At 43.3% G+C, this 26,973-nt stretch overlaps 1 protein-coding gene across 1 annotated transcript in view; it reads right to left on the bottom strand.

The window, feature by feature from the left end:
- The window catches only part of ALK (ALK receptor tyrosine kinase), a 681,217-nt gene that overhangs the window by 449,307 nt on the left and 204,937 nt on the right, over positions 1-26,973 (bottom strand). The window contains exon 3 of the mRNA XM_059188719.1: positions 18,441-18,605. Within this exon, the coding sequence (XP_059044702.1) occupies positions 18,441-18,605 (165 nt within the window). The remainder of the gene's footprint in view (positions 1-18,440; positions 18,606-26,973) is intronic.

Genomic DNA, 26,973 nt, shown 5'->3' with positions numbered 1-26,973 from the left:
TCTCTGCTTGGCTTATTTCACTCAGCATGATCTCTTCCAGTCCCATCCATGTTGATACAGAAGTTGGGTATTCATCCTTTCTGAAGGAGGCATAATACTCCATAGAATATATGGATCATATCTTCTTTATCCTTTCATCCGTCTTGGTTCTTTCCACAGTTTGGCTATTGTGGCCATTGCTGCTATAAACATTGGGGAACAGATGGCCCTTCTTTTTACTTCATCTGTATCTTTGGGGTAAATACCCAGTAGTGCAATTGCAGGGTCATAGGGAAGCTCTATTTTTAATTTCTTAAGGAACTCCACACTGTTCTCCAAAGTGGCTGCACCAACTTGCATTCCCACCAACAGTGTAAGAGGGTTCCCCTTCCTTCACATCCTCTCCAACACTTGTAGTTTACTGTCTTGTTAATTTTGGCCATTCTGACTGGTGTAAGGTGGTATCTCAATGTGGTTTTGATTTGAATCTCCCTGATAGCTATTATGATGAACATTTTTTCATGTGTATATTAGCTATTTCTATGTCTTCTTTGGAGAAGTGTCTGTTCATGTCTTCTGTCCATTTTTTGATGTGATTATCTGTTTTGTGTGTGTTTGAGTTTGAGGATTTCTTTATAGATCTTAGATATGAGCCCTTTGTACTGTCATTTGCAAATATCTTCTCCCATTCCATGGGTTGCCTCTTAAATTTTCTAAATAAAAGATTATGTTATCTGCTAATAAAGAAAATTACACTTTTTCCTTTTTAAGCTGTATACCTTTCACTTCTCCCTCCATCCTTTCCCCTTTTCCTCCCTTCATTCCTTTATCTTTCTCTTTTTTTCTTTGTTGTACTGGCTAAGTGTAATGTTGAACAGAAGTAATGAAAGTAGACATCCTTTCAGTCTTTTATCACATGTTATTAGATATGGATTTTTCCATAGATACTGTTTATCAGGTTTAGGAAACTCTCTTTTTTCCTCGTTTGTAGAGAGATTTTTATCATGAATGGATGTTGGATTTTGTCAAATGCCTTTTCTGTGTCTACTGTGGTGGTCATATGATTTATGTCCTTTATCTATTAATATGGTATAGGTATTATACTTACTGATTGCTTTGTGGATGTTAAGTTAACTTTGGATTCCTGGATAAATACCAGTTGATCACAGCATTTTGCTGAATTTTGTTTGCTAATGTGCTGTTATGGACTTCTTGTATCTATATCCATGAGGGATATTGATAAATGGTTCTCTTTCCTTGTGATGTCTTATGCTGACTTTAGTTTCAGGGAAAAGTGGGTGGCTTCAAAGAATGAGTTGGGTTGTCTCTTTCTCTACTTCCTGAAAGAGGATATTAATAATTAGTATTTTTTGTTCTTTAAATATTTGATAGAATTCACCAGTGAAGGCATCTGGATTTGAGCTTTCCTTTGTGGGAAGATTTTTAATTACAAAGTCAAGTTATTTGTCTGTTACAGGTAGGTCTGTTCAAATTTTTCTATTTCTTCTAGAATTAGTTCTGGTAATTTGTATATTTCTAAGAATTAGTCCATTTTATCTAAGTTGTCTAATTTACTGGCAAAAACCTATCTATAGTATTTCCTCATAATCATTTAATTTCTTTGGGGTCAGTAGTGATACTCCCTTTTTCATTCCTGATTTTGGTTGTGTCTACTCTCTTTTTCCCCCTTGATTCATCTAATTAAAGGTTTGTCAGTTTGGGGGATCTTTTCCAAGAAGCAATTTTTGGTTTCATTGATTCTCACTATTGTTCTGTTTCATTGATCTCCACCCCGATCTTTATTTCCTTTCTTTTGCATGCTTTGGGTTTTTTTTTTTTTTTTTTAAGTTTCTTAAAATGGAATCTTAGGTTATGAATTTGAGATTTTTATTCTTCTCTACTATGTCCATTTAAAGCTATACATTTCCCTCAAAGCATTTTATTTTTTGTTTTATCCTATAAATTTTAACATGTTTCACTTTCATTTTCATTTTCATTTGGTTAAGCTATTTCCTTCCTTCTCTCCTCTCCTTTCCTCTCCCCTGCCCTCCCCTGCCTGCCTACCTACCTCTCTTTCTCTCTTTTATTTTTTTTAAGTAGGCTCCATGGCCACAAGGGACTTGAACTCACAACCCTGAGCTCAAGACCTGAGCTGAGATCAAGAGTTGGATGCTTAACAGACTGAGCCACCCAGGTGTCCCATGGTTAAACTATTTTCTAATTTTCCTTGTGTTTTTTTCTTTTACACATGTATTATTTAATTTCACAATACTTATGGATTCCCCAGATTTCTTTCTGTTGTCAACTTCTAAGGTATTCCATTGTGGTCAGAGAACACATTTTGTATGGATTTCAATCCTTGTTAGTTTACAGAGACTTGTTCTATGACCCAGCAAATAGTTTTCATAGAGAAAATTCTCTCTGCACTTTTGAAACGAATGTGTATTCTATAGTCTTTGAATAGAATGTCATATATCTGTTGGTTGGTTCACAGTAGCATTCAATTCTTCCATACTCTTTTCTGTGTAATTGTTCTACTCATTGTTGGGAGGGGGTTATTGAAATCTCCAACTATAATTATTAAATTGTGTGGTTTTCTTTCAGTTGTGACAGTTTTGCTTTCATGTGTTTTAAGGCTTTGTTGTTAGATGCATATATATTTATAATTGTTATATATCCCTGATAAATAGCCTCTTTTATTGTTACAGAATGTCCCTTTCCCTTAGTAATATTTCTTGTCTTAATGTCCATTTGTTTTATATTAATATAGCTATTCTCTTATGGTTACTGTTTGCAAGGTATTTCTTTTTCTATCATTTTACTTTTCATCTGTTTGTGTCTTTGAATCTAAGGTGTACATCTTATAAAAAGCATACTGTTAGATATTGTTTTTTATTTATCTGATGATCTCTGTATTTTGATTGAATGCTTGAACTATTTTACATGTAATATAACTAGTGATTTGGTTGGATTTATATTTGTCTTTTGATTATTTTTTATATGTCTCCTGTATTTTGGTTCCTCTATTCCTTCCTGACTACATATTTCAGTGTATCCTTTAAAAACTTCTATTAACTTTTTTTACATTTTTGGAGTCATTTTCTTAGTTGTTGTTGCTCTATGTTATATGCATCTGAACTTACCAGAATCTTCAGGTTAATACCCACCTAATTCCAATAAAATATAGAAAATTTGCTCCCAAACTGCTCCATCCCATTTTCTACCCTTTTTGTTATTATTTCATATATAATTCATTTCTATTTGTGTCACCCCAAAAATATAGTTTTGTATTTGTGCATTTATATAATATTATGTCTCTCAGAGATGCTAACAAAAGAAATGAGAAAAAGACATATTTTTTGACTATTTTATATTAACCCACATACTTACTATTTCTATTATTCTTCATTTCTTCCTATGGATATGAGTTACTCCTGTTTTGATTTCATTTTGGCCTAAAGGATTTACTTTAATATTTATAGTAAGGCAGGTTAGCTGGCAACTTTGGGTTTTAATTTTCTCCCCTGAAGACTTTTGTTGGCTTTTTTGTTGTTGATGCTTTGTTTTTCTTTGTCAGTCTCTTTGTTTAATACCTTGGCTGAGATATTTCTGGGAAATCTGTCTTCCCCACAAAGTGTGACTGCTGATATCTCTGTTCAGCTTTGTTGTTGCTGCTGTTGTTGTTGTCATTGTTTTAGTATTCTTGTTTTTTTTTTCTTTTTATTTAATTCAATCAGCCAATATATAGTACATCATTATTTTTTGAAGTAGTGTTCAATGATTCATTAGCTGTGTTCTTGCTTTTCATTTTAAGCCTGGATTCCTATGCTTCATCCATGTATAGCCTAGTGGTTTACAAATATTCGGACAGAGGATAAGCTCAAATACCTTGAATCAGTAAAACTCTTGTCTTTTGCCATAGGTCTGTGTGTAGGCAAAGGGGTACATTCAAATCTCAGGATGCTGGTGTGTCTTTTGCTTGTATGTACAGTCTAACGGCTAAGTAGATGGGTGTGTCTAGCTTGGACCTTTCCCCACTCCCACTGGGAATACACATAGTCTCAACCATGAGCACACCTGCCCTGACCATGACTGAGCCTCAGACTAGCTGCATCAAGGATGATCACTTTCACCTACAATTCTCCTCCACATCTAGTGAGTCACCCTCCTCTGCAGCATAGAAGCTGTTGGTCTGCATGGTGTGCCCTGCTTTGTGAGGACCTCTGTGCATACAGAGTTGGGGAGACCATAGAAGCTTCAGGTCAGAATGCCACAGATTCCCACTCTTCTTACCTGGGTATTATCTGCAACCACACTCTGCAGAGAAGACAGAAAGTTCATCAGTTTCTTAACCACAAATGTTTCTCAGATTGTTATATCCATTTAGTCAATTTCTCAGAGCATCCAAATGGTTGTTTTGTCAATTTTGTCCACCTTTATAGTTGCTTTTTGGGGAAAGAATGTGCCAGTCTCTTCATTTGGCCATGGCTGGAGGTCCTGCCTTACCTTACTTTTGTGAGTCTAATTTTCTTAGTCTGAAACATTGATATTCATGTTTCTGAAACTATTTTATGGGGTTATGGTAAGAATCTTATAGGGCAGCACATGACAAGTGCTTGGCATAAAGGAAGCCCTTGATAACACAGTAATAGGGTCATTATGCACAATTGGGTGATTTGTGCCCTGCACGAATGTATTGAGTGAGGGGACAAGTGGGACTGAAATTCAGCTCATGTTCTCTTCTTTAGCTACGAGTTCTATTACTCACTGCATCTCTCCAGAGGAAGCATCTTTTCCTAATGCCTTCACCCAGAGAAGGCAATTTTTTTTTCAAATTCACACAGAAATACCACATAGTCTAGCTGGTCCCTGAATATCGAATCCTACTATCTTTCCTTCCCTCCATTCTGGACCTTCTAAGTGGAGGCCAAGTCCTTTATCTTGAGCTGGCCCAAATAAATAATAAATAATGCTCACACCAAAGTTCCGTATCAAGCTCACATCCTTTGCTAGTTTCTCCTCTATTTTCATGTTATTTTTTTCTTTCCCCTTTTCAGAGTAAATGGGCTCAATGACTTTATGCATGCATTTATGGAAGCATGAATTAAAAATAAGTGTTGACTGTTGCTGCTGCTAGTGGAGTTATTGGGAAGAATACTGCTAGTTAGATTTCTTGCAGAAACTCAATTTCTAAATCTCTCTGAAAGACCTAGGGCTCCTTCAGGATCCTTCTTTCACTCAGGACACTGATTTCTTGTCTTGCCTTTGACTCCAGGGATAAAGAAGCCAATTCACTCAGCTTACTTTTCTAGTATGTGGGGTTTTTATTTTATTTACTCCTCATAGAGCAGAGGACTTCAAGAATTTGTATAACTTTCTTGTTTCTCCAGCAAGCAACATTTCTCAAATTTGCCCTTATATGTGTGTCATACAAAAGGCCAACATGTCTGGATCTGTCTTTATCGGTAGGTGAAGCCTGCTTCCAGTCCCTGTGCCAGCCAAGCCTGCTGATCTTGCTTATTCTGCTTCCAGAGTTGTAGATGATGGGAAGGGTGCATTTAGCTTCTGAGAAGAAAGAGAGGATGAGAAAAGAAGAGTAATAGAAGACACAGGGATAGGAGAGAGAGGGGAAAGCAAGAGACCAAAAAATAAGAAAGGAATGAAGCTTTTGTGTGAGAGCCGGACAATTGTGAATGACCTCTGGAGGGTTGCCAAGTCAAAAGAATTGAGACTCTGACCTTCTCCGAAATCCTCATTTTGAAAGTATTAATTATTTTGATTGTTCTTTTTAAAAAAATTCTCAATGTTCTTGATCTAACTTATAGTTAGACTTTAAATAGGGTATAATCTGTATTAAGAGCTTGGACCTGAGAAGGAGAGCACAGCAACTGCACTGAGCTCTCTCACACCTCCCTGAGTACACAAGGCTACAGAATGGATAACTTTCGGGTATAAGCCTATTATGTTAATAAATGAAGAAAAAAGAATTCTTGGGGGGTATATAATGCAATGAATGATATATTTTTGTTAGTTTCAGGGATAGAATTTAGTGACTCATCAGTTGCAGATAACACCCGGGTGTGCAGCGCATTATATCACCTGCCCTCCTTAATGCCCATCAGTTCCCAACCCCCCATACACCTTCCCTCCAGCAACCCCCAGTTTGTTTCCTAGAATTAAGAGCAATGACTGACATCTCTTTATATATATATATATATATTTATATATTTATATATATATTTTCTCACCTGTTTACTGTTTTTGGTGTTCCTCATTTCATCCTTCAAGTGTAATTTTTTAAATTAATGAATTTTTTAAAATTTCTTTTCAGTGTTCCAGAATTCATTGTTCATGCATCACACCCAGTGCTCCATGCAATACATGCCCTCCATAATACCCACCACCAGGCTCACCCAACCTCCCACTCCCCTCCCCTCCAAACCCTCAGTTTGTTTCTCAGAGTCCACAGTCTATCTTAATGACACTTGGTATTTGTGTAGCTTAAGCAATATTGCAGATGAGGGTATTAAAAAAGAGCATCTTGTGCCATTGTTGCAGAAGTAAATTTAATGTCTATCTACTTTATGAGAAGACCAGTCCCATTTGAGGCATGCTCATTTTTGACCATTCTCATTTCACTTATAAGGAATAATCATCCCTTATTGCCAACATAACACCTCTAATGCCCTTTCCATTGTTTCCAGAATGGAGAACGCTGATCATATCAGAGAGAAGACAGTTGCCAAAGAGAATAGAACCACAGGTCAGGGCACTCCCTAACAGAGACACCAGGAGCTGCCACATGTGTGCCACATGCCACAGTGTGCATGCCTGCAACCAGTTTCCTTAACAAAATAAACCCGGAATCAAGCACATTTCTAAATAATAACAGCTTCCAAGAAAATCAACCGGGAAAGACCTGGTACCTAACAAGTATGTTTTGATCAAGCATGACTGGCAATTAGTACTAAGAATCCTAAAGCAAGAACAGGAGAATAAAAATAGATCATAATGCTTTAGCTGGAAACAATGTGGACTACTATTAAAGCTCTCCACCTTAAATATTCTTAATAATCCTTTAGTGGGAGAACTGGACACTGAAAATGGAACCCCCATGCATTCTGCAGAATCTGCTATAATTCTGTTTGCAAATGTGCATGGTTACCATCACTGGAAAGGGCTCAGTCATTCACAGCAAATCCATTTTCATGTCCCAAAAGTCCTGAGTTTAAAAATACACCTAGAGATATACTTGGTTATCTAGGATGAATAAGCCTCCTATCTTTTAGGGTCAAGATTCTTAAATTAAGACAGAGCAGAACCCTTTATTTCAGGCTTCATGACTGGGATAACCACTATCAGACTGGGCTATCAGTTACTATGCCATTTTCCTGTTTACAGAGTGGTCTCTCATGCATTATTTCCATTAATTTTTATAACAAGTCAGGAAACAAAGCCACAGAGGTATAATGACCCCCAGATCTCTCTTCAACTTCCATTGAACCAGTCTTTCTCCATCTTGAATAAAGATTATCTTTGCACTCTAAGTAGAATTGCACTGGGGTTATCCCCATTCAAGAGAATTTTATTTTATTCCTCTTTGCAAGGTCCTGGCTTTCCTTCAATTCTTTTCAAGCATAAATTCAGAGCAGTTCATGACTTTTCTGAAGCAGAGTCCATATTTCTGTAAGCCATGTCTTATTTGAACCATTTGATATACAGAAATCAGTTAGGCTAAAACGTCTACTAATAAAAGGTTCTTAATAAGAAGCAATAAGGAAGTCAGAAAGAGAGGTTCCCATAGTCTTAGAGATTATCTAGTCCTACCCACTCAATTTACCAGTTGAAAATGGAGGCCTGAGCTTACATGTTAGCCAAGGGCAAACTCCCCACCGCTCCTGACTCCCAGGACAGTGCTCCTTCCATTTCTAAAAGGCAGCACTGGTTGCAGAACTCTAGTCCACCTTCTCACACTAATTGCGTCACCATGTAGCCTGGACAGCAAGCTTCGTGCTGTGCCTGCCTCAGGCAGCACTCCTCGCTCTGGCCAGCTGCAAAGAAGACAGAGGAGAGACTGGGCTTCCCGAGGCCCTTCTAAAGATGCTGCTGTTTACAAGACACCACAGCAGATGTAACCTGGTTGTGTCACAAAACTGAGTGCATCTCCCCAGCATCACGGGCATGTGGTCAATGCCACCAGCTGAATGTACCTCAGACATTTAATGACGGTGAGTCCCACATAGGAGTAGGCCCTGGGAAACGTGTTTTAGGAACAGTTTGGGACACTGGAAGGACCTGATATCTGACGTTCAAAAACTGGAATTCAAGATCTGACTGGGCTATACACCAGCTTTGTAGACTTGAGCAATTTACTTCATTTCTCTCAGCTTCCATCCATGGGTCAAGAAATACTTAATGAATGTCTATTTTATATTGGGCTCAGGGCCAGGCTCTGGGGATTACAGTGAATGAGAGCGACCTAGTTTCCTCTCTTCGGAGCTCACTCTTTAGCCTGAGTCTACCAACCTCCATACTGAGTCACACTAACAGTACCCATCTCGCTGCGTTGTGAGCATCAGATGTGATCATGAATGCAAAGGCACTTTGCTGACTGTAGGTCCTGCCAGTTGCCTCTGGGACAGAGCCAAGGGCCAGTCCCGGAGCTGTCAGCAGCTCACCGTGGGCCCTGCAGCCACCGCTCCACTGCCTCCTCCAGCCACCGCACCCAGGAGAGCTGCAGACCCTGACCTGGGAAACATCACAGCTTCCTTCCATGGGTGAACTAGCCATCCCCCAGCTCCCTCCATTCTGAAAAACCAGCCTCTCTAGGCTCCTGGCTTGGATTCCTTCAGTCCTTCTTATCCACAGGAGCCGGACTCATAGAACTTCTCTCACTTCTAGCTGCTACTTCCAGCCACGGTTCCTGCTGTTATTTCTGTTCCACTTCCTGTGCACAGAGATGTCTGCTCTGTTCCCAGTGGAGGGGGCCAGTTTACAGGCAGCCCTCCTGGCGATAGCTCATGGCACAGCTTCTACGGTCTCTATAAGGAAGTGTGTTTCTAAGGTGCAGTCAGTCCTCTGAGTCCTACCCTTCCCAGAATCATACCCCAAGACCAACCCTTTTCCTCCAAACTTGGTTAAGACCAGCTATGGTAGTTTCTTATTGCTGCTGTAACAAATTGCCAGAAATTTAGTGGCTTGAAATAATACCCATTTATTATCCTGCAGTTCTAGAGGTTAGAAGTCTAACACGGGTTGGTGAGCTGCCTTCCTTTGAAATGAGATTCAAGGGAAGATGATGCAGTTTCTTGCCTTTCCAGCTTCTAGAAGCTGCCTGCGTCCCCTCGCTTGTGGCCTCTTCCTCCACCTTCAGTGCCTGTACTCTGACTTTTTACGTGGATTTATGCCCCCTTAGATGTGAGGCATCCCGCTAGCTTAAAGTTTAACCTGCAGTGCCCTGCACACAGTCAGAGCTTGCCAATTGCTGGCTTCAGATATGAAGAAATACCTGATTCAAAAAATTAATGAAACTGAAAAATGGATACACATTAGCACATAGTGATCTTCAAGTCTCTGTCTCTCTCTGCTTCCATCATCACATCTGCTCTGACTCTGGCCCTCTTGCCTCCCTTTCTCAAATATAAGGACCCCTGTGATTCCATTGGGCCCAAATATTATCCAGAATAATCTCATCTGCAAAGTCCCTTCTGCCCTCTAAGGTAACATATTCGCAGGTTCCTGGAATTAGGCCTTCTTTGGGAGGTCATGATTTTATCTGTCACACTAGCCCTAAGTCCTGGGCTGTGAATACACCTCAGGATCACCAGCCTCAAGGAGCTAGCCTGACAGATTCATTTGTGCTAATGGATGGGGGCCTTTCTTCTTTCTTTCCGTGGTGCCACACAAGTTTCTAGTCAATGCTCCCATCTTGATGCTCTGGTCCAAAGAATGACTTCAGCCACGTTGCTGTATAGCTTCTGGAAGCCATAGCTAAATTTGGGGGTCTGGGTGTATCTCCTGTGGCTGGTGGGGACAGCTGTGGCTCACAGATTTCTATCAGCTATGTGGCCATCGTTTGTAGTGGATATGTTCACCCTCACTCTCTCAGTCTCATATCAGAGCAAGAGGAGCCTTAGTGACAGTGTAGGCCAAGATCTTTACCTTCTAGATCAGAAACCCAAGGGCCTAGAGGTGAAGGGACATCCTTCATAGGAGAGCTGGGAGAGAGAGCCCTTCTCCCTCCAACACCTGTCCTCTTTTCTTACTCTACATGCCCTTTGGGCAGGCTTATAAAGCTCAGGTAAGGAGGGGCAGAATCTTCACCAGACAACCATAATGTGTTCCTTCCCAGTGAAGACTTCTTCTAGAAGGCAGAGGTAATACTGGGGGAGAGGCCCGTCCAGATGGAGAGGACTTCACAGATACCCCAAAGCACCCTGTCTCCTAAAGGCAAGTCCCTCTGCAGCCCATGAGCTGCAGACTTGGCACCAGAATCTCATTAAAATGAAGAGAATGACAAGTCACAGATTGTTGAAGGGTTTGCTCCAGGGTCAGGATTCAGGGCCCAACGACCACATTGCTCAGGAGAGGAGGGACACATTTCTGCAAGCAGCACGTGACAGTTCGTGTGACCTCTCATGATGAGTTCCAGAAAAGGGGCAGGGATAAAAGGTGACTAGTCCCTCCAGAGACCTTACTATGATGAAAAGTTGGCTCCAATGAAAGGCAGGACCATCCAGAACTCTTCTGCAAAAATTCAATGAAAATAGAGCATTCCACTCCTGCTTACAATACTGCACGTGCTCGCTGGGTACGCTCTTGAACCTGATGCACAATTGGTTCCCAAGGTTACCCTTTCCCACCCGTCAAGGACTAGTCAAGCAGAACAAGGGTGGTGGAGGAGGGGTGTTCTGGATTTGTGGGCCAGTGTGAATGTGCACTATCCAGGCAGGCAGAAAAGCAACCTGCTTGTCTCTCTACTTGTCTATCCCACCATAGTTAGCAGGGCTTCGTTTGGTTGTTGTGACAGAAAATAGTTAACATGCTCCTCCCCACCCAAAAAAAAAAATCTAAAATAATTCAATAGAACATAGCTTCAAATGGGAATTTTTGATCCCCATATTAAAAAAAATAACATGTTTTATCTTATTATAAAAGCAATGCATGTTCATGGACTCAAGTTTGAAAAATACCAAAGCACACAGAGAAAGATATAAATTACTGATAATTCAGTCATCTAGAAATAACTTCTACCACTACATTGGTATATATAGACTTTCCTCCTTACATATACACCCTGTTTCCTCTTCTTTTTTTTTTTTTCATTTATTTATTTTCAGCATAACAGTATCATTATTTTTTCACCACACCCAGTGCTCCATGCAATCCGTGCCCTCTATAATACCCACCACCTGGTACCCCGACCTCCCACCCCCCCGCCTGTTTCCTCTTTTATGAAATAAGCTATATCACACAAATTGTTTAACCTGTTTTTAAAAATTCTAATAATGGGCCTTGAATACTTTCGCATCTTATTAAATACTGTTTTTACATAGCACCGATGGAGTGGCAACATAATATTTAGGTGTACTGTATTTTATTTAACCAATTCCTTATTGTTTGAATATTTAAGTGATTTCTAGTTTTTTACCATCATAAACACCACCACCAAGAGAGCTTTGTAGATAAGCCAGTAGGAAACATTTGGTTGTGACCCTGTCCCTTAAGCCTGTCAGGTAGTCTCTAGAGAAAGGTATCTTCTGATTCTTGAGGGTTGAGTTTGTTTTGTTGGTGGTACTCGACCCAGAAAGTGATTCCTTCTCTAAACCATGTAGGGTCTGAGAAAAGAGACTAAGTGGTCTTTGAAATGGAAGAGTCAGAGAGACCACAAGAGCTAGACCTGTCTAGCTTGAATATATTGTATATGTTGAACATATATCTAGTAGGGACACAAGCTCAGGAATATTTTACTAATGAGGCATACCATAACGTTTAGAAAGCGTTGTCTTAAAACGGTAACTTCATAGTAGACAGAGCAAGCAGCATAGGAAGGGAGCTCTGGGGGACCGAAGTCCAAGAAAAATTTGCATAAACATTCCCCGCTTAGATCACCCCGTTTGAACCAAATGAAAAGAAAAAAAGACTGTTCTGTCCCAGAGAATGTGTGTATGTGTGCGTGTGTGTGCATGTGCATCTGTCATTCCAACTGTATTTTTCTTCTGCCCCAGTTTGCTTTTCTCTCCTGACCTCTCTCAGCATCGACATATAAAAACCAGAGGTCTTTGCTAGAGGCTGCTTAAACAAAGTGAGGTGAGGCATTACTGACTCTCCCATGAACCAGATCACCTTAAAGGTGACCGCTACACCCCTCGGTCAGGGAGGAGCTGATTTTGAGCACGCATTAGCATACTTCAACTGCATAGCAACGTGAGCCCAGGGACCAGAGGGTGCTTCTGGGGCATGCTGTCAGTGATGCTCCGGCCCCACGGCTCCTCCCAGCCTGACCTCACTGACAGCCAGTTCCGCCACCTCTGCCCCGTCCTCACCTATGGAGCTTGCTCCCTGGATAGAGCTGTAAACCCACTCATGTGTAGGGATACACCACTGAAGGAGCTAATTTATAAGGTCCTACTTGGTCGGCCAATAAATCCCAAGAGCAAAAATAGGCAGCTGGTGATGATACACACTGGGTGAGGGAGGAAGTGCTGGGCAGACGTTCACCACTCCAGCTGCTGTCAACACCACAAAGGGTTAAGGGCAGAGCAGGAGACTCACAGCCAGTTCAGCCCACCAGCTGCAGCCCCCTATGACTGAGGGTGCAAAGGGCGATGTATCCCGAGAGAAACTGCCTATCAAAGTTGTGCCTGCAGCTCAAAATGTGGCCCCATTTCCAGGTTCTTAAACTCCCAGGTTGGAGTCAATCTGCGAAGTGTTCAGAGACCCTTTTAAGAACACTGCAAACCCCTAGAGCAAGGAAAGGGATTAAAGGAAAGAAGAGAAATGCTGGTAGTAATCTGGGCTCCTCTGATACCACCTAACCTGACTTCCCGAGGGTCGAAGAAGCCACCAGTACAAAGGGAGAGACATGCAGGATCCACAGGCCAATCCACACACACGGGGAGAAAAATCAATATGTAGTAGGTTGAATCAGGTCCCCAAGAGACACGTCCAAGTCCTAGTCCCCGGTGCCTGTGAAAGTGATCTTATTTGGAAACAAGGTCTTTACAAATGTAATTAAGAATCTTGAGATGAGATCACACTGCATTTAAGGTGGGCCCCAAATCCAGTGACATATGTCCCTATAGGAGTCAGATCTGAGACTCGAGGAGAATGCCAGGTGGAGCTGGAGGCAGGGAATGGAACGAAGCATCTACGAGCAAAGAAGCACTGAGGTCCCAGCAGCCAGCAGAAGCTAGGCAACCAAGCTTGGCCTGTATACTCCTGCAGAGTCTCCAGAAGGTACCAGCCCTGATCACACCTTGATTTCAGACTGCTAGCTTCTGCAACCAGGATAAAATTAATCTATGTTGTTTTAAGCCACCGAGTTTGTGTTTATTTGTTACAGCAGCTACAAGAAACTCAAGCACAAGGGTACGACAGGAGTGGACCGAAAGGCTGAATGACCGCACTCTGGCATTAGAGTACCCTTGTCATCTGTGGCTGCACCATTAACCATTCCAGAACTCTAGGACAATGCTTCTCAGCCTTCTGAAAACTAAGCCATCTTTTTTATTTTTTCATACAGTGTTCCATTAGTTTCAGGCGTACACATAGCGACTCAGCACTTCCACAGCCCGTGCCCATCACAGCACAGGCCCTCCTTCATTACCATCACCTATTTCGCCCATCACGGCCCCCCAACCTCCCCTCTAGTGACCAGCAGTTTGTTTTCTATAGTTAAGAGTCTGTTTCTTGGTTTGTTTCTGTTTTTTCTAAAATTTCATGTATGAGCAAAATCATATGGCTAGAGAGTATAATGCTAAGCCAAGTAGGTCGTTCAGAGAAAGACAAAAACCAAACCAAAACAAAGACTTGAGAATCAGTTCTCTTTGAGAGAGCTGAGCTGATGCAGGAAGGATGTCAGCCGCTCCCAGGTGACTCTCCTCCCGTCCCTCCTGGGTATGCGTATCACTGAAGGGTTGTGGACAGGTTTGGGGTAAAGCTTCTTCTTCTTCTTCTTTTTTTTTAAATTTATTTTCAGCATAACAGTATTCATTACTTTTGCACCACACCCAGTGCTCCATGCAATCTGTGCCCTCTATAATACCCACCACCTGGTACCCCAAGCTCCCACCCCCCGCCCCTTCAAAACCCTCAGATTGTTTTTCAGAGTCCATAGTCTCTCATGGTTCACCTCCCCTTCCAATTTCCCTCAACTCCCTTCTCCTCTCTAACTCCCCATGTCATCCATGCTATTTGCTATGGGGTAAAGCTTCTAATCTGTTTTCCATTTGAAAGCTAGGGTTCATGCTGGAGACTAAGGTCTTGTCTTGCTGGAAAAGAAAAACGTGACTATATTCCAAAAGACCAGAAGTAGTAGATGTCAGATATGCCCCTGGCACTTCTTAAAAAGTCACAGAATGCCTCAGCCTGATGATTTTCCCCAGATTTTATTAATTTATAATATTGCGTTCCATCAAGATCATCACTTTTTATTATCTTGCTGCTCAAATTGTATCTTCCTTATTATTCTCAGCTACAGGGGCTATAAATTAAAATCATTCAGAATTTATACTCTTACAGTTCATTATCTGTGATTGGTATTATCTCACTGCATTTTTCTGGTCTTTCTATATCCCCTGACAAGAAATATTGCAATGGAGTCTAAATACCATCCAACCAATAAATGTTGAGTTTTAAGAAATCTCTATTGACTACACTACCCTAAAGGGCACCCCATCACTCCTCCTCATCTCTAACACAGGCATCCCTTCTGCCAAAATGACAGAGAAAGTGAGATTCCGAAGAGCTGGCCGTTAGGACTGAGATGTAGGTCCTTGCTTTAGCACTGTGCTAACTGGGCATGTGATTTTCTCTCCCTTCACCTTCACCTCTTTCCCTGATGGTTGAGAAACACTAAGATACACCAGCTTGCTTCACTGGGAGCAGGTCTACTTTGGAGAATGGGTAGTGATATAATTAGTTGAAGCAAAAAGCAATGAGTGGTCCAATACTAGAGGTTCTGAGCACCTGTCAGTGACATTCCAGAAGTGTCCCTATAAAGCCTGGGAGGTTAGTCCCTTGTTTCTGAGACTGATATGAGCATAGGTCCCTCCATGAGACCCAGGAAAAATCAACACCAGTTTTAAACAGTGGTGAGAGTCTCTCGAGTTGTGTTTGGATGTATTTGTTCACTAAAGAACTTGATGCAGTGGGCTGGGGTGTCTACGGTGGCTTTTGTCATGGCTGTTCACATCATCGTTCTTAGTGATGCAACATGCTACCATGCCAGGGAGAATGTTTTTCAGACAGCTGGAAGTTGGCAGTACTCACTAACCTGGGACTATTCCAATCCTGACTGATTTAACTAATGAGAGAAGGTTTGTATTCAGTGCAGGTACTGGCCTTTGGGACCCAACTTTATAAAAACATAGAGGCACGGATATATTTCCACATTCAGGAACACTGAGAAGTGAGTGTTTATTTCTTAATTCCCTCTTGTTCCTCTTCTTTTTGTTTTTCTCCTAGCACTCGGGGTAACAAGCAGATGCCAGAGATCACAAGAGAACAGATCAAGGAAGAGAAACACATCAGAGAAAGGCAACACACAATCTATTGGCACTCTTCTAAAAATTGCTTAAAAATTTAAAAAGCACCAACTTTCAGATGTATAGAGTCTGACTCCTACAAAGTCTGAGAACAACTGCTACTTGTCCCTCTCTCCTGATCTCACTGAAACAGGCTCATAATTCATTAGTCATCAAATATAAAACCTACAAGGACCAGAAGGACAGGGCCTGACCTGACAACTTGGAGTGACTGGGGAGAAGGGTCTGGAGCCAACCCTAGTGGGGTTGGGTTGGGGTTGGTGGGTGAATAGGAGTGTCTGAAAGGGGGTCCCCATCAAGAGTATAACAAACCTAGCTCTACCTCAGAATCACCTGAGAAGCTTCTCCAAACATTAAGTGAGAAAAAAAAAAAAAAAAAAAGAAGGGAAAGGAAGAGTCTCATGGAAATGAAAGCTTCTGAAGAAATACTGGATTGCATCTACAAGCTGGACAAAAATGACCAAGTCTGACGATATCAGGGACAGGTGAGGATGTAAGTCCTGAGGAGGAATACGAACACCTCACTAGGAGGGGTATAACTTGGTACCACCACTTGGGAAAATAGGTCGGCACTATCTATCAAAACAAGCTGCTGCACCCGAGATCCAGTGATTGCGCTCCCCCTCTCTGCTGTAGGAAAACTCTTGGGCACGCACATGCACCAAGAGGCCTGTGCAGAAACACTTACTGGAGTACTGCTGGTAATAGCAAAACCATAGAAACAATCCAAATGTCTAAGGACAGTAGAAGAGATAAAGTGTGGTATTTTCATGCAGTGATTGAAAACCAAAGGAACACAGCTACGCGCATCAGAATGGACAAATCACAAAACAACAGCATTATCTCATTTATGTAATAGGTTACAAACCCAATCGAGACATTTGGGGCAGAAGTGGTAAGGCTGCAAGGAAAAGCAAATGAACAATGAACACAAAATAGGATAGTGGGTCACGTTTGAGGGAAGGGAAAGATTCTGGGTCTGGGCGGGCAACAGAAGAGGCTGTAAATGGACTGACCTCATTCAGGTTCTTACACTTGGTGTTCAGAGCACAAGTGTGAATCTCATTGTAACTGTCGATCCATGCATACATGTTCTACTTTGCTGCACACGTTAGATTTTATAATAAAATTTAAAAATATACAGATTACCAGGTCCCACCTCAGATCCTTCGAGTCGGAATCTTAGGCTGTGGGGTCTAGGCAGTACTCTGTGTAAGTTCTCCAGAAGATTCATACGGACCACAGGGCTAAGAGCCACTCACCTCCACACACCGCCAGCCCCCCACAAGGCAATACACATCGGTATCCGGGTGAACGCAGCTTAAAATATAAATCAAGGTCAAGCAATTTCAAAAGAGTCATAAAAACAGAAAAAAAGGTGAGCCTGGGAGAGCATGTAGAAAGGAAAAGAAGCCTGGGGGCATCAGCTATTTCTGTACCACCTCCAACCTCCCTTGGAACTTAATTGAGCTCTGTCCCTATTAGAGTCACAGTAGCATGAGCCTGAGATAACTGCCCTCCAGACCTGGGCCCAGGGTAGGCTCTCGCTATAGCTTTTCCTGCAAAGACAGAAACACAATGTGGTAGAAAGTGTCCTCGTCTAGCACTCATCACTGCAGACATCCAGACCTGGACCGGCACGGACAAGCTGTGTGATCTTTTGCAAGTCGTTTCCCCTCTTTGAGCCCCCTGCCATCTCATCTGGCCTGCCTCTCTCGCAACACTGGAATCCAATGAGACCGTGTAGGCAGAAGGGCTTGGCAAACCAAAAGTACGACACTGAATGTTCTTTACGTCCATCACCGTGCCAGGGGTTATCTTTTCTTATGAATCAGAAGCACAGGCTGTTGATTCTGGATAAGTAGAGTTTCCCAGGTCCAAGGAATGTGGAGTTCTAAGATTTGCCACGGTAGGCCTGAAGGCAGAACTCGGGCTTGATGCCTCCATTTCTATGTCTAAAAACTCAGCAAATACTTCACAAGTACCCACAATCCAGTACTACCTCCTCCAGTCCCTAATAGTTCAGAAAATGATGCTCATCAATAGCTCAGGACTACTGAAAACACCTTGCAAAGCTAGGACGCAGCGTGAATATTCATTTAATGGTTTTGAAACTAACATTTAACCCACTTATACCATACCTTCCAAATTAGAGAGGCCATATTTAGCAAGTAAAAACATTGGACCCTCAATTACATTTGAATTTTTAAATATAATTAGAAATTGGAATAACTTTTAAAAGTGTAAAAGTCTCCAACGATTGCATGAGATATACTTACACTAAGAAACCATTGATCATTCACCAGAAACTCAAACTCAACTGGGTGTCCTGTATTTTACGTGGAAACTCTATTCCCCATGGACAAACAGAACAACCCTTCCTCCTACATCTGTGTGAAAGAGAGCTATAAAAATCCCATTCCCTTCTCTTGATGAAAGAGTAAAGGGTCGCCTTGATCCTTGCATTGGAAGGCACAGGCACCATGACTAACATAACACAATAAAATATATATAAATAAGTAATGCATAATAAAATGTATCATATTAAAACATTTAAAAAAAAAAAAAAAGCAGGTTTCAAAGGGAACAGGTGAAAACAGAGCCAGGGAAACCTCAAACCTGCCAACAGGAATGGACATTCCACCGCCCTGTCCTGGCCTGGCTGGGACACTCCGGGGCAGCCTGTACCCTTACCTCGGGGCATCTCCTTGGAGTGCTCGGTGTCGGGCCCATCCAACAGGTCCATCTGGGAGGCCTCCTCAGAGGGAACGCGGCGCCAGGACCAGCTCTGGTTGCCAAGGTCGTGAAGGGGTGGGGAGTACTCCAGCTCACAGGGAAAGTCGAAGCTGCACTCCAGACCTGCAAGGACAGCCAGCAGTCAGGGGGGGCGAACTGTGTCCCCAGGGAGACCTTACAGCCCCAACCCTCCACTCCAGGAAGGCGGCCTTCATCTCATCCACAGCCCTCACTCTATCCCGTGGCAGCCGGCGGTCAGGTTCACAGCTGGCTTGGCTCCGTAAGGCTAGAAAGGGGACTGAGAGAGAGAGAGGGAGAGAGACGGAGAGGGAGAGGGGGAGAGAGAGAGAAAGGAGTTCCTTGTATAATTCAGGTTATCGGAGGTATCTTCAGAGAAGGCAGATGAAAACAGAGGTAACAGGTGGAACCTGGAGAAGCTCTGCATCCTCTAAGGTCGCCTGGTGACATGAGAGGGCCTGAGGCCACACGGCCAGATGCTGGCTTTGCAACCGGAGAGGTCTGCCTCTAAGTCTGGGCTGACTCCAGGCAAGAAAAATCAGCCTGTGCAGCCTCCAACTTCCTCACCTGCACACTGCGGATGGTAACACCTACCTCGAGAGACTGCTGTGTGAGCTAGGAGGATAATCTGCTGTCCCTGCATGCGAGCCCGCCTACAGTGGATGCTCAGGAGAAATTCTGGCAGGTTCCACCCTACCTGAGAGGAAGGCCAAAGGGAACTCAGGCCTTACTCATAGCCCAGGCTGCCAGCCAGCAATCTGCCCTTTGGCCCCCTCCGCACAAGAAGGCCAAGGCTAGGACAGTCAAGATGGGACTCATTCTCCCTTCAGGGGGGGGGCGGTTGGGCAAGGTCCCCAGGTAAGGAGAGAGAGAGGGTGGACGCAGGATGACACCATGCCCTGGGACTTTTTATGACCTTTGACTTGGGTTTCTTGAGTCCAAACCATTCCACGTTTGCCAAACTTTTGAGATCCGCTCACTTCCTCCTTCCCTTCCTCAGTGGGCATTACCTAACCTGGCTGAAGTGCTCTGTGCCCCGTAGGCACCCAGAGCGCCCTGAGGGCAAGGGAAACGTGTGCCAAAGTGCAAACTATTCAGCAACCTTTTACTTCACGGCCTCGCCTCAGCCACGGGGGGGGAGCAAAGGGAGAAGGTCATAGGGAGGACAGACCACCGGACTAGCAGATAGGACTGTGGTTGGTGTCCAGGCTCGGACAGTCTCTTCTCACGTGTGGCACTTGGTGTCCTCAGCTGTGAAACAGGGGTTTAGACCAGGTGACCGGCAAAATACATCTCCAGCTCTGCCATCAGTGCACTGGTTCCCTTGAACAAGACACTGAACCTCTCTGGGCCTCAAGTTCCTCGATTGCAAATTGAGACCCATACTAGGAGTTTTCTAAAGCTCCTTCCTGATTTGACTTTTTATTTTTTTTATTTTTTTTTTATTTTTTATAAACATATATTTTTATCCCCAGGGGTACGATTTGACTTTTTAATGATTCCTAAGTCCTTGTTCTCAGAAGGGTTACAGCGAATCTGAGAAATCAGTCTATGGGGTGGTGCTAATGGGTGCTAGTTCCTAATTACCATTCTGCATTTTAATGGTTGCTTCTGGGGTCACTGCTGTCTTGACCCCCAAGATGAGCCTGCTGTTGAGAATTTCCCAACACAGAGGAGAAATGGGGTCAATCGTACCTGGATGGTCCCTTAGACACACACAGGCAGCTAAGCCCTGCCCCAGAGTGGGAGTAAACAAATTCCCTTTGATATGAGCCAAACTAAGTTTGGGGGCAGGGGTACATCCTTCAGTTACACTTCTATTAAACATCTTTCTGCTTCTCAGCCTGTAGAGATTTATGTACAAGCTGTTCTCCACGAGCCACCATCTTTCTTGTCCTAAGGTTAATACCACTCGTCCTTTCACAACGCAGACAATTCACCTTCACAATGGCAAGCTGAAATGGGCAGCACCAGCCTTGTCTGACTTGATGTGCCACGTGCCGCCTACATATTTTATCAGCTTTGAAGACCTCCTAACTTCCTCTGGGGACTGAGTTGCTGCAAAGTCCGTGAGGTGGTGTCCACGAATGGCATGCTGCCTTCCTCTTCAAGACTTACTTGCCAGCCAGCCACCTGGTTTTGACAGCAAAATGCAAGGAGAAAACTGACCCGACATTTTGTACTTTGTAGCACAACAGTGATCCTCGTAATGAAAAATGTAGCTGCTAACCTTGGCGGCTCTTCTGAAGAGGGTCAGAAGAAGCCATCCATATTAGCTAATGATCTAGTCAAAAGACGGGAGAGAAAGGTGTTGGCTGTCCCCAACTCACACCGACAATTAGTGGCGACTTTCCCAAAGCTTCCTCGTCTGTGCCCCATCCTCATCTTGATTTTTCTCCTCCAATTAAAGTCATCCTTTCTCTATTTGGGACAGAGGTGTGGCATGCAAGGTCATACACTGTCTGGGGCATATTAGAACAGACCACAGAATCCCAGCATCAAGCATCATCCATCCTGGGATCTTTGACTCTGAACAGTTGGAGAACTGGCTGTGTTTGGACCAAACCCTGCCTAGTGACACAGGCTAGGCACATGTTCCAATTATCAAACTGGTTCATTTTGAAATTCTGACTCCGAGGCAGCCTCCCTTGAGCTGTCAAAGCCACACTCTTTGGCTTTAAATAGAAAGGGGGTTAACTTTACTGTTCATTATGGGTCAGACTGAATTGGGCTTTCCTATATTCCAATTTAATTCCTCCTAAAGTATCAAGATAGGTTTCTTTCTCCTGCACTAGCCCCACTGCCTTTCAAGCAAGAAGACCTAGGACTCATCACCTCTGAAAACACTGAGTTAAGGAACATGTTCCTGGGGCCTCTTCTGAGATTGGAGACCTAAGATGATTCTTGCATCTTCCTCCTTAACCCTCCTCTGACCCAGTCCTTATAGGTTAGGGATGGCCGAGTCTGTTTTCCAGACAGGACTTAGGGATCCAGGGTGTCAGGGAAGGATTCAGCCTTAAACAATGCAGTCCATACCCAAGGGAAGGAGCGTGGATTACATTCACTGAGTCCTAGCTCTCTGCCAGAGACTGCGAGGTGTTCTTATGTCACTAAATTGAAGCCACAGAAGAACAATGAAAAGTAGATGATGTCCTCTCCCTACAGATGAGGAAATAGAGGCCCACAGCTCAAAGGATCAGCCTCAGGCAGAACCAGAATGTGACCCAAGGCTGGATAATGATGAAGATCCAGGCATTTTTTCATCACAACTCCAAAGTTTCAAAATCTCAATCCAGGGCCAACCGAGTAAATTAAATAATATATGAGATACCTGTGAAATGTTTTATTTTGGTTATGATTAGACCCAAAGTCTATAATCTCTTTATATCTGCAATGGCTTATCCTCTACCCTAAGGGAAGAGATCTAAACTTCCTCTCTGTCAGGCCTATTTGGCAAAGTGACCATGACCTTCAAAAAAAAAAAAAAAAAATCCAGAGATCGCAACCTTACTTTACCTATTAGGACCCAGGAGAATATAACCACTGAAAAACAGCAATGAGAAAAGGACATACTTTCCAGAACCTGCTGATCACATAGTTGAATGAGCAATGAAAAACAACGAGAAAAACAATAATGAGAAAAAACCATACTTCCTAGAACCTGCTGATCATTGCTACCCACTTTCTTATTACTTCACCATGAAAGAAAGATAAGGTAATGGAATCTTCTGGAAACAGCTCTCCTGCTGAGAGGGGTATCAAGTGCTGTAGAGGGAAAGGTCTTGGTAGAATAGTGAGGATAGTTCTAGACTTGGGTTTGCACCATACCAGCTGAGAGACCCCAGCAGGTCTGCTTGCCACTCAATGCCTAGTTTTCTGCATTAAAAAAAAAAAAAGAAGAAGAAAGAAAGAAAGAAAAGAAAAGAAAAGAAAAGAAAAGGAAGAAATGGGGCCCATTAACTTTTTAAAGAAGATTTTATTTATTTGAAAGAGAGAGTGTGTGTGAGAGAGAGAAGCAGACCCCCTGCTGAGCAGAGAACCTCATGTGGGGCTCAATCCCAAGATCCTAGGACCCTGAAATCATGATCTGAGACAAAAGCAGACGCTTAACTGACTGAGCCACCCAGGCACCCCATGGCATATATGCCTTCTATCATGCCCTCTGTCTCTGAAGGTCAGTGATTCTACGGGGCCAGTACAACCAAACCTACAGACTATCAGTCCTTCTCACTCTGCCTTCCTCTGAATGGGGCCTTGTTGTCACCCCTAGAAACAGATTCCCCATGAAATGAGGCTGAAAGTGTATCACACTCAATGGGGACTCAGTTTACCTCAAGATCCTCAAAGAACTAAGAAGAAAAGCTCAGGTAAGACTGTTCCTGGGTGATTAAGCGTGGATGTGAATGTGTGTCTGTGCGTGTTCATAAATTTTTATCAGCTTGTACCTATATTCTAAAACCTTCCAGGGTATGAGTCACATTTCAAAAACTGGAGTTCATTAATAGTTAGCTTTAAGGCACTGTTCTAGTATAAAAGGCATCCATTCAGAAGAATGTTACAGAAACAGATCAGAAAACCCTATGGTGGGGACGCCTGGGTGGCTCAGTTGGTTAAGCAGCTGCCTTTGGCTCAGGTCATGATCCCAGCGTCCTGGGATCGAGTCCCACATTGGGCTCCTTGCTCCGCAGGGAGCCTGCTTCTCCCTCTGACTCTGCCTGCCACTCTGCCTGTGCTCGCTTTTGCTCTTTCTCTCTCTCTGACAAATAAATAAATAAAATCTTTAAAAAAAAAAAAAAGAAAAGAAAACCCCATGGTGGCCCTGCCCAGAGAGATGCCCAGTTCCCTTATCCAATGCCCTTGGCTGCAGAGCAGTTGGCAATGACCTCACACTGAGACTGAGGGGGACAACTAGCCTCTAGGAATGTGTGAGACTACCTAAGCACTCATGCCAAGGCCTGTGCTAAGGAAGCCTCCCTGGCTAATCAGCAGAGATGGGGGGGAGGTCTTCCCAGGCTGAACTGCATAAAGGACATCTCATGAAAGTTCTAGGAACCATCGACAACATCACATAAAGGTGACAGGGAGACATGATGTCCCTTGGATACTCAGGTCTTCCCTTGGGTGGGGTTAGAAAATCCAACAGTCCTCCTTTGTAGACTGACCCAGACTCACCTCAGGCTCCAAAAAACTTTGGATCGAGGCCTTTTGTGCCTCCTTGATCCTGACCCTGGAAACCCAGAGACCACCCACTAATTTCCTCGGTCACCTCAAGTCAATTTCAAGTGAGGGGACCAGCAGCCTCTACTTTTTTAAGACTTTCTTTACAAGGCTGGTTTCCAGAATCCTTAAGAGCCACTGTCCTGGGTCAGGTCCACAGGAACCCCCTGGCCCACCATGAGGTTTATAAACAAACATTGCAAGTAAAAAGCAAAGTCATAAAAGAGAGAAGAATGCCATGTTTATCAATCCTACTTTGCTTCACCCTTCATTTTTACTCTTATGAGTGTTGCAGAAATCAAACGTGGGGTCAGACGCCTCAATACTTGGCTCTGGCAGCACTGGGTAAGTGTTCATAGAGGAGCCCTGAGGGGAGGACCCCCACGAAGGCCCATAGGAAGTATTTTCATAATTTACAATATTTACTGAGGGCTTGCTGTGTTCAGACATAGTATGTCAGTCCCTTTACACTGTTATCATATTTGATCCTTATGAAGCAGGCAGGATTCTTACCCTCACTTAACAGATGAAGACCCTGGGCTTAGAGCAGTGAAGTTATAGCTGAGTTATATATGAAGAGACTGTGTGGGCTTTTGCTGACCTGCTTCCTTCCTGGGACCCTGATACTCACAAACAGGGAACTGTTCACTAAAAAAGCAGCAGAAATAGCTGCCCTCATTCAGAGCACCAGACACCAGTAAGGGTCAAGACCTCTTGTGAGGCAGGTCAGGAACTGGACCCACGGCGAGACAAGCAGGGCCAAGCTAGAGGAGCTGGAGAATTTGAGCTACCCTTGAACGAGTCAGAACTGGGATACCCTGAGTGAGGACTGAGTCAAAGTTCATATTTCTTTTTTTTTTTTTTTCAGTATAACAGTATTCATTATTTTTGCACCACACCCAGTGCTCCATATTTCTAAGATCCATTCCTTAATCCCCATGGGTATGTTGACTCAGGAAGCCAAGGCTGCATGTGCAATAAGGGCTGGGGCTCCAAGTTCCCATCTAGGCTTCCTAACATCTTCTAGAATATCTGCTGTTTCTTGGATAGGGCTACAGTTGAGGGAACTGAGGGTGGGATGGGAAAGGTTTCTATGGCCATCAAGGGCCCACAAGAGAGTTTACCCAACTGGATACTCAGCCATCAAATCTTCATCTGAGAACAGAATCACCAGGTTGGCTGCTAGTTTAAAATATGGCAACATGATTGTGATTTTGTCTTGGGGTTATTTTCCTGTTTGACTACCAGGATGCAGATGGCCTTGATGTTGGACCTGACATTCCTCACTTATTGAATGTTGGTGTCTTCGGTCCCACCTGGTCCTACAAGCCTCTCCAATGTATCTATGCCCATAGGTCTTATTCATTAAGTGACCTTAATATCACCAGAATTGTTTCTCAGGGACAGAGCACAAGACCTGAAATTTGACTCCAATTATACCACCTGCCAGATGTGTAGTACAGGGTACTCTCTCCCTCTCTCTGAGCATCGGCCATCTCAGTGATCAGACTAACTTCCCAGCACTGCTAGAAGGACTCAATGAAGTGATGCATGTGCTTGGAATGGAGAAATTCCCAACACGCATTAGTGGATTCAGAATTTGCACAGTCATGCTTTTTCTGAATACAGTTGCTTGTTTACTATGAGAAATCGTATTTATGTGAGCCATTTTACCTGATGGCAGATGACCATTTGCTTGGTATTATGTTGTCCCATGTGAAGGTTGGCACGTCCATGCCTAGGTGATATTCACAGAGATAAAGTCTACTAGAACTTGAAACAACATTTGAGGTCAACTTCTTCTCCCACTGGACAGGTAAAAAAACCAACACCCAGACAAGGGAAAAGACTACCCCGGGGTCATGCAGCTGTTGGGGGGTCCTTCCCACACAGTGTGGAAGGCACTTTTCCTGGCTATGGAGGTCTTTTCAAATGCCATCCTCTCTGGGCAGCACCGGGCTTGGGCCAGGATGAACATCAGATTTACTGAATCACCAACCCTCAGTTCCTCAGGTTTGGCTTACTGGCACAGTTAAGCCGAGGCTAGATAGATGACTTCAAGGATGGCATATACCAATGCCAGCAGAGTCCTGATGTGTCTGATTTGTGTATTGAACAAAGAAACACGTGAAGCATCGTACACATGTGACAATTCTCTTACAAGTGGCTTTTAGATGTCATATAATAGAGCTTCATGTTTGAAGCTTCGGTCCATATAGAGAGCTCTAAAAACCAACATTCTCAAAACATTGGCAGTCCTTAAGAGGCGTACGCAGCTCAAGGGAACTCCCATGACTCCCACCAATCTTGAGGCACAAGGTGGAGTCATCTCCTTTTCTCAAGGACTTCTCCAGAGCTTCTCAGTCATTGACCTTTGGGTGATGAGGGACCGTTGAGACCATCTGACACAAAGAAACTGAGGTCCAGAGCTAGTACAGATGAAAGTGCAAAACTGGTAGTAAAATGTGGTTTCTGTGTGATATCTATTATTATTATTCTCAGCTCTAACAACAACAACAAGAAAAAACCAAAATAATTCCTTCAATAATAAGGAAAATTCTCAAAAATTTTGACTCTGTTTGTCTGGAATAAGTAAGCAAAAGCATACATGGCTAGGTTTCAAATATCTTCCAATGATTTGAAGTCTCAAATCGCTTCTGGTCAGTCTTTCTGGCTTCTCTCATCCTAGATGTACTCTCCTGCCAACAAGCTGCTTTTTGATGGTTGCTGGAAGCTCCCTGCTGGAGAGTAGGTCTGTGCAGAGGCCAGAAGCTATGATAAGAACAAAGGAAGGAAAGACAGGGCCCTAGGAGTGAAAGGAGAAGACCACTAGAGAATTCTTGGAAATCTCCAAACTCTGGGCTCATCAGCCTTAAGCTTTTAGGCAATTCATTTAACCACCTGAGTCTTGGTTTCCTTGTGCATGAAATGAGAGCTTTATCATGATAATGATGCTCATAAACATAATCATACCTGCAGCGATGATCAAATAAGGGAATGAGTGTGGGCATGCTTTCTTAATTAGGAAGGACCCTACCTGCATGTCTTTCCACTGTGGCCGAGCTGTGCCTCGTATTTGCCACCGGGAGCCTTGGAATGAGCCGGACTGACTTGACCTTGGAGAACCCAGGGAGACACTGACTAGAATAGGCATCTTTCTATGTTGCTCTGCTTGACATCGAAACCTTGGGGCTCACCATGCTGGCTGGGGAACATGCAGGCACACAGATGCTGCACAGGACCAGGCTGACCAAGG

This window comes from Mustela lutreola, chromosome 9, assembly GCF_030435805.1.
Source record: "Mustela lutreola isolate mMusLut2 chromosome 9, mMusLut2.pri, whole genome shotgun sequence".
Classification (NCBI taxonomy): Eukaryota; Metazoa; Chordata; class Mammalia; order Carnivora; family Mustelidae; genus Mustela; species Mustela lutreola.
Note: the sequence above shows the minus strand (reverse complement) of the source record. Positions and strands in the feature narration are given on the sequence as shown.